This window comes from Neolamprologus brichardi, chromosome 3, assembly GCF_056152115.1.
Source record: "Neolamprologus brichardi isolate AB-2024 chromosome 3, ASM5615211v1, whole genome shotgun sequence".
Lineage (NCBI taxonomy): Eukaryota > Metazoa > Chordata > Actinopteri > Cichliformes > Cichlidae > Neolamprologus > Neolamprologus brichardi.
In genome coordinates this window covers 9,563,670-9,572,503 of record NC_142106.1, presented here as the reverse complement: position 1 = coordinate 9,572,503, position 8,834 = coordinate 9,563,670, and the positions used below count along the sequence as shown (strand labels likewise).

Sequence of the window (8,834 nt, the reverse complement as noted above, 5' to 3'; positions counted from 1 at the left end):
TAAAACACACCAAATCTAATTGGCAGGTTCAACTTGGTAACAAAAGAAAAATGCATCAGCCAATTAAATCCCCCCAACTTTTCCTGTTCATGCATTTTGTACTTATGTATGTCATTTTATTTACCTTCCCCCTTTTTTCTGAAACAAAACCCCTTTTGCTCCACCTTTTTGTTTCAGAAACACCTAAATAAAATTAAAAATCTCAATCATAGTCAGGCACAGCTAAATCCTAATGCTTGCGAGTTACCATAGGCAACCACGCTGTGTGTTGTTAACCCCTTCTACAGGTACCCTTTTGTGATGTGTGCACTTCCTGTATGATTTTGTGCTACCCCAGTACATGTAGGGTGCACGTGAGGTGTTGCCTTTCCGTTTTGTCCAGCAGTGCACTTGCATACCTCAGTGCTTGTCTTCCTCCCCCTTTTGTGGTGGTCTGGACACTTTTTCAATTCTTCACTTCAAGTCAGTCGTTTGTCTCCCTGGATTCCTTAACCGAATTTGATTCCCCAAAATAAAACAACAGCAATCCTCTGTCCTCACTTGCTCCTCTCCCACTTTGCAGTCCAATAGCAGTCAGTTCGCTTCAGCTTTGTCCTGTGTATTCTCCCACTGTCTCTTTCATTGCCATTTTGCTCCAAACATGGCAAATGTCAAACTCAGAAAGTCTCCTCATAAGTCCTTCACCCACAGTGAAGTTGCCGCTTGCTGGAACCGCATCTCTCCATCCATCCAGTCGTGATGATGGATCTTCTCTTTCTTTCTCTGATGTCGTTTGCCCATAGCGCTGCTGGGCCTCTATGCTCAGGACTCTGCTGTTGTCTCTTGGCCTGCTGTCCACTGTTGATGTTCATGTCTGTGCTTCTGGAACTGCACTCCGTGTCTTCAAGAAGAGATTAGCTTCCTTGGAGCTTGCTTTTTCAGGATGAGGACGGGAAGCTGCAAAACAATTCAGCCAAAACTTGGGCTGGGTGTTTCTAATGATCTTTACCTATAATTGTCTTCCGACTGCTGCTTGTGGAGAATTGATCCAGGTCCATCTCCCCACCTGCAAGTGACACACTGAGACAACTTGATCATTCACTGTCCTGGTCCTGAGTCTGTGGACTCCGTGTTTAAGTTTATTAATATTCTGTGGTTTTGTTTATTTTGGGTTGTTTCTAATTATCCCTAGTGTTTTGTGTCCTCTGTGCCCTCCTGTTCCACATTCCTATGTTCTGTCTCCCCAGTCTGTGTTAAATTTGCATCTGTGTTAGAGTTCAGTTGGTGTGTTTCCTGTTTTATTTTGAAGGTCTTTTCAGTGTTTCTAGTTTCACTTCCCCTTGTGTTGTAATGTCCAATTAATTCCAGCCGTGTCTCTCTCCTGTCTTAAAAAACCTGAAAGTAAGATTTTAGTTGTTCTTGACTGAGAAAAACAAAACCCTCTTCATATTATTATTACTTTTTCCATCAACCACACTCTGTTCTGTTTTTCTTTTGTGTCCACTAAGGGCAGTTGGTGACCTGCAGTATCACCCGCTCCCACAATTGGAGACAATTCCCCTCTCACAATTCCACACTTTTTTGGTTTTGTTGTTTTTTTCTTTTTAATTTTTACCCTTTTTTTTTTTTTTTACCCCATTGTTTTACACCCGCACATCAACCTCTTAATCCACTTCTCCAACCTCTCTTTTCCTTTCTCCCCAACTGCTCTCATCTAGTTGTTGATCAAATTCTCCATATTATTACTATTATTGTTTTGTCAATAATTCCCTGTAATCCGCTCTGTCTCCCCTTTTGTCCCTCAAAGGAACACACACACACACACACACACAACACACCTCCATTTTGCTCCTCACCTCCATTTTGCCCCTCAGGGCACTTACACACACCTCCTCCATTTTAGTCATCAGGTAGTTTAAACACACACCTACACAACTTTCCTTTGTCCTCAAAGGAGCACCCACACACACACACCTTTTGTTCTTCAGATTCAGCCACATGCTACTCTCTGCACAATCACACTTTGCAAACCTAAGTTTTCTTAAAACACAAACTCACAACAAAGTAGAATTTAGGGAGGAATTTTAACCAATCTTCTCCCTCGGCCTCAAACCGTTTTAGTAGAATTTAGGGAGGAATATTTAACCAATCTGCTCCCTCGGCCTCAAACCGTTTTAGTAGAATTTAGGGAGGAATATTTAGCCAATCTACTCCCTCGGCCTCAAACCGTTTTAGTAGAATTTAGGGAGGAATATTTAACCAATCTGCTCCCTCGGCCTCAAACCGTTTTAGTAGAATTTAGGGAGGAATATTTAGCCAATCTACTCCCTCGGCCTCAAACCGTTTTAGTAGAATTCGGGGGTCCTGAATTCCCCAGGCCTCAAACCTATCTCCAGAAACGCCGTCTGGGCCTATGAATTCGTCAACTCATAGGAGGGGCAGCCACATCCAAGGACAATAGAATTTAGAAAGTCCTGCTTTCTGGGCCTCAAACCCTCACTTTTAGAGAAACCAGCTCTGTTCTACACACATCTCTTATCAAAATTTACGGACTTCTGCGTTCAGGACACTTTTGGGTGAAATTTAGCTTAATTTCCAATATGCAGATTCGATTAAACAGGTTCTGCTTACCTTGTTTTTTTTGCCGGCAATACCCTCAGTGTCCATTCCGCTTCAGCCAAGGTCCAAATGGAGATCAACTACCAAGATCCGGGTCACTGGCACCAAATTGTCGAGACAAACGCCGGTCTCTGCGATTCTTTTGGTCCTGGTAGAGATCACTCTGAGATGTTTCCATGTTTTACACAATCCTTTTATTACCCATTATTCTTACAGATGCATCTGGAGATCAGCACACTGCATTCCTATGCAGTCCTATGCTAAAGGCTGATCTAAAGAACTCCACACAACAGTTACAGTTATAACCTCTGGTCTCCTCCCCCCTACAGTAAACACCCCCACAATGGAAATACACTAGTACAGTGGCCAAGGGTGCTGACACCCTGACCCCCATCTCCTTTTATGGTAGTGCCCGTTTGCCCTTTGTCTGCTCCTCACCCCCCAGTAACTCTTGCTACTGTCCTGGGGGTGGGGGTTGATTGTCCTTCTGCCCTGCACCTCAGTTCTTTGTTCCCATCCAAGGCCTATTTTCTATTTTGTATCCTTACACCCATTACCACAATATTATAATGTTGCAAGCAATCACAAACTACATTCTCTTTAACGTTGATGTACATTAAGGAATCTATTCTCAACAGCTAGATAAGTAAGATAAGTAAATATAGTTTGTTTCCTGAGTGCAGAGCTGCTGGAGCTTGTGTTTCATTCAGAGTGACTGACCTGTGTTAAAGATGACAAACGAGATTTCACACATCACATTTTCATTATTCTCATCACTGCTTAAAACAACACACATCTCTCTCTCTGTTTTTTTTTAACTGTCCTTTCTCCAAAACAGAAAGTAGCATTACAGCTGTTTCAGGCTGAGAAACACCAAACACTCTTCGTATTATCATTCATATGTCATCCACACAACTATTTTATTTCTTGTTGTCCACTGGGCAGGTGACATGCAGAATCATGTCTGCCCCAGCTGGATACCTTTTCACACACACCGTGACCTCAGACACACTCACAATCACTTCTGCTTAGAGCACAATTTCACTTCATTCGTCAGACTTCTTTTAACCCTTTAAAACCGGTCAGAGCGGGCACGCTCTGTTTTGCGTAACTATTTTTAAATCCCGGTAGCTCTGCAACCACGTGAGCTAGCGCAATAATTTTTTTTGCATATGAAACTGGAGAAGTTGTACTTACATCTTATGCCATCAGCTTGTCCTCGGTCACAGTTTCCTTCCACATATAACTTTGCAAAAACTGCATAAAAAGCACTTGCAGCAACAAAAACATAATATTCCAGAAACACGCTTTGTCGATCCGATCAGCTGTTTGTAACACTTCCTATGTTGGAATAGACGTCAGCGCGAACTTTTGCATGTCCGCCATTACCTGTCCGAAACCGGAAGTGATGTCATTTTCGCGGAAATGTAGTTTTTTTTTACCATATAGCCTCATGAGCCTATACTGGTGTTTTTAAAAGTTACGTTTGACTTTATGACTTTCTGTGTCGTTTCTGGGATGCTTAGGACTCATATTGCACTGCTGGAAATAGTTTATTTTGATGCATATGCTGCTTTTTTGCAAATTTGCATTATAATATTTATTTTCGTTTTTCCTGCAGTGTATAAAAATTGGTGTATTTCAAAAATAAAACTATGAAGACACTCAAAATAAATTTCCTGTGGTGGGAAACTATTTTGTGCAACTTTTTTGTATTTACAGTTTTGAGGGATAAGCCTCTTAAATTTCTCTAACTAGAAATATATGTTAAAAAAACAAAAACGATTTTCAATTTTTTTGTAGTTTATTGCACTTTTTTGCAATTTATGTAATTACTATGCACTTAATGCAGACATATTATTAAAATCTGGGCTATAATGGTTGTATTGATGTATAGCAACTTGAAATGCTCCCAAAAATGGCTCCACAGCATGTAAAAATATAATATAAGCTCTGGCGGACTTGGTTCTATGGTAGGTCTTAAAGGGTTAAGTTTGCAGCAGGCAACGTGACTGAGTATTGTGTCAAGATAAGTAGGAAGACCACGCTATAATGGACAGTTTAACACTAGAATTACTGAGCCTTTTTTTCCCTGCTGCAGTCCCTACTACTAGATTTACTAGCCTGCGCAGATTTGCGTAAATTCCCCCCCCGACCCTAACACCTCTTGGCACCCCGCTGAGATTTTCACAGGTCTTCAGCTCCATTGTTCTCCTGCTTTTGTTGTGCAAAGACACCTCCCCCAACCCCCAACCATGAGAGATTCAGGTCTTTCCTTCCCTGCAAGGCTACTTTCCTTCCTTACTTGCAGCGTACAATACACCATGGTAGTTCTTGTCAATCCTTGTCACTACATCGCATGCCTGCCCATAAACACATATACACAGAGTTGTACATATATTTATATAGCCACACCTTACATATTATGCATAAAGTCTAGTTATACACACACACACACACATCTATATCTATATATATGTATATATATCTATATCTCTAATATATATATATATATATATATATGTATATATATATATATGTATATATATATATGTGTATATATATATATGTATATATATATATATGTATATGTATATATATATATATATATATATATATATATATATATATATATGTAGATATAGATGTGTGTGTGTGTGTGTGTGTGTATACATACACCAATATTTTTAAATACACGTATCCATATTTATGTTTCCAGATTGTTTGTATAGTGCACTTTCTATACCGTGTTCTTTGTACAGTTTTTATTTAGCTGCTTTTGTCTTGCACTGTCCACTTTTTTGCAATGACAATGCAGATTTTCCACTTGTGGGACAAATAAATGCAGATTTGCTGTGTGTGTGTGTGTGTGTGTGTGTTTGTGCAACATTGGCATTTGTTTACTCAGATCCAAGGCAGGCAAAACCTCTGTGTTACAACCTACATAGAAAAGACACACATTTACAATATATGGGTACACAAGTCTTTTTTATTTCAAAGTATTTCCGACTTTACAGCGTTTGCAGACCCAGTGTCCATCATCCCTGCATTTGGCACAAGTGAATTTCTGACATGTTGCACAGGTAAACCTGCTGCGATTCCTGTTGCAGCTCTCTTGCACCTGGCACTGCGTTGTCTTTATAGTCCCTGGCACAGCAGCTGCAGCAGCTTCAGCAGCCTGCCTCTGTGCTAATATTTCCTTGAGCTGCATGAATCGGCAACAAAGTTGCTGAGCTAGAAGACTCAGAAACAATCTTCTTTTGCCTGTCCACCCTGTACATGCCTTGTACAAAATGTAGGCATTCACCGCCGCCAGGTCCAGCATATTGTAGAAAGCCGCTACTGGCCACCTGCGTGTTGCTGCTCTTACGGAATACATCCGTGCCATTTGGTCCAACACGTCTACACCACACTGTAAAAGCAGAGAGAGAGTCATGAGTATATGTTTTTTTCTATAGGCCTGTATAGCACACATCAGAAAACATTGTAGCACTGGTTTAAAATTGTACACACATTCACATACCTTCATGTGGTTATAGTCTGCTATCGTGTTGGGTTTCCTCTTTCTGTCGTCACCGATCGTCACGTCTTGGTGCATGGAACTTAGAACACACACAGTCTTGTTTTTTTAGGTTCATAAATTGTCAAGGAGACACCGCCACTTCTAAGCACTGAAGTGGAGAATACCTCTTGCTTTGCAGTATCTTTTGCAAGTTGAGGAAGTTCACGCCGGACTTTATTCACCGTGCCCAGTAACGTTGTTTTGCGCTGCAGCAGTCTGTGTGACAGTGACAGTGAAGTAAATAAATTGTCCGTTGTGACGTTTCTCCCATCATCCAAAAACGGCTCCATCAGTTTCATGACCACGTTCTCTGCCAGCCTCTCTCCCTTCTGATGACTGGGGTCCTTTCCCAAGTAAGGAGATGCACTGCAGACATATTTGGTGTCCAAATCCGTGGTCATCCAGAACTTGATCCCAAATTTGTCTGGCTTGGTTGCGATATACTGTGTGAATGGACAACAAACCTTGGTAGGGAACAGCTGTTCATCTATGGTCATGTGTTCTCCTGGAGTGAAACTCTTAGCACAGTTCTCGTTGAAGCGTGTCCAGATGTCTGAGATCGCCGCAAATTTGTCTGTTTTCACCCGTTCTGCCCGCGTGTCCCTGTCATCAAATCGAAGGTGCATAATTGAAATGAATCTATCTCGGGGCATTGTCTCTTTGATTACTGACACCAGAAATCCTCCTGACCAGCAATCCACAATGGCACCAACAGGACACATGATTGCTCTTACAAACAGGATTGAAATGAATGCCATCAGTTCATGAACTGACAAATTCCAGTCCGGCTCTGTTCTGCGGGCTTGATGTACCGTACAGTCTCTGATGGTCTGCAGCATTCCCACGTCTAACAGGCAAAGGAAGCTTTGGAGCACACTTGTAATCTTACGTTGTCAGAAGATAAACAAATAGAGAATGGTAAATTTACATGAACTTCACTCTAAATGGGTTTATATAACCCATATGTAATATGGCAATGAGGTGTGAATGTGTGTCTTTTATATTTGCAGGTCAGTCAATGTGTGGGATATTTTGTATAGATACGGCAGGCATTTCTGAAAGTTGTAACACAGAGGTTTGGCCTGACTTGATTCTGAGCAACTCAGAGTAAACAAATGCAAATGTGCCAGGCCTCAAGGATAATGGGTGGTTTGCACAACAAAAGCTGGAGGAGAAACGAGCTGACGACCTGTGAAAATCTCAGCAGGGGTGATTAACACCTCGGGACTTGCACCAGAAAATAAAAAAGCCAGTAATTCTAGGGGGAGTTGGGTTTAGGGAAGTTACGCAAATTTGCGCAGGTTAGTAAACCTAGTGTTAAGGAAAAGGTCAACTTTACAAGGAATCTTTTTGTTTTGTGTTTTGACAGAAAGATGAGACGTTTGATGTCTTTGAAGTCTGAGCTCTGGGCTTGAGTCACAATGTGGTTTGGTTAGCTTAGCTTAGCATGATGGCTGTAAACAGGGGGAGCAGCTAGCTTGTCTCTGTCCACAGTCAAAGATAAAGAGCAGCTGTACCTGGGCCTCCTTGTTCTGATGGTTGTTTGTCCATAACGGACGTCTTCAGTTCTCACTGCTGAGTAGACCACAGCTGAATCAGTCTCTGTACAATAAACACATTAAAATTACTGCAACAGTGCTGTGATATTATTACACTACAGCGATGGAGACATTTCATTCTGTTCTTTTAAGCTTATTAAAAGCATTAAATGGTGTCTTTTTATAAATTTATAAATAGCAGCAACTTTTCACAGTTTTTATTTTTAATCTTAACACCTCTGCAAAACAGTGAGATCAAAGAAATCAGGAAGTTTCTGAGAAAAAGAAGAAGGACGACCACAGAGCTGCAGACTGATGCACTTTTACCACAGAGCATGAAGGAAACATGCAGGACCAGTGTTATCAGCCAAACCCAAACACACTGCAGCAAGAAGCTCCATCAAGTCACTGATGGATATAAAGGACGTTTTATCTGTTCAGTCTCTTCATATGTCTCATGTTCACATGTTCCATATCTTAACTGTGTGTACCGACAAACACGCATGTGTGGGCCTCGTCTGAGCCCTGATATTTATGGCTCAGTCACAGCACTGCTGAATGTGATGTCATCCAACAACAAATACCTGCTGTAGAGCTGCAACAAAGTCCTTCTAGAAGCAAATCCACCCACTCTGTCTACGTGGCTGTGGACACAATTTAAACACTGAGGCTTCAAAATGCAGCATCTACAACACTCACTCTGCCTCCATCCAGCCTTTATTTAGATTTGATGCATCAGTCTCCATGGTGATGAGTACAATTGGCAGCTGAAACTGTTGTGAACTTCTCCATGAGTCATATTTCCTGTTTCAGAGCTGCTGATTGGCTCTTTGGGCCCTTTACCTTCAGGAGTCATGGACGAAGCACTGAAGTCGTTCACAGAGAGAAGTGTGAACTGATCAAGCAAAGAAACTGAAACATTTCAAACGGAAGAAACTGAACTGTTTCCTAATTCCTGTGACTCTGACCTTTGACCTGTGTGTTTATTATCTTTATTATTTTTTAAATCTTTGATGTTTGATGTTTCCCTTTGAATCCCCCTGAAGATACTGACAGTGAAGCACGTACATAATACTCCAGCCTTTCAACTCTGAGCTTATTTAGTTCTATTAATACACTGAAATCTCATTTGTGTC

General features: G+C 41.2%; 1 protein-coding gene across 1 annotated transcript; it reads right to left on the bottom strand.

Moving 5' to 3' along the window:
* Positions 1-5,578: 5,578 nt before the first annotated feature.
* On the bottom strand, positions 5,579-8,172 carry LOC148103411 (uncharacterized). The gene is made up of 3 exons (XM_087838103.1): positions 8,164-8,172; positions 6,312-7,044; positions 5,579-5,985 (listed from the first exon to the last, which is right to left on the bottom strand). The coding sequence occupies exons 1-3, from the start codon at positions 8,170-8,172 to the stop codon at positions 5,588-5,590; spliced, it is 1,140 nt and encodes a 379-aa protein (XP_087694229.1). The 3' UTR covers positions 5,579-5,587.
* Between the last annotated feature and the right edge of the window lie 662 nt (positions 8,173-8,834).

Coding starts and splice junctions, on each gene's coding strand:
- LOC148103411 (XM_087838103.1), bottom strand. Junction 5,986..6,311: donor CCGGCGTGAACTTCCTCAAC/TTGCAAAAGATA, acceptor TGTTGGACCAAA/TGGCACGGATGTATTCCGTA.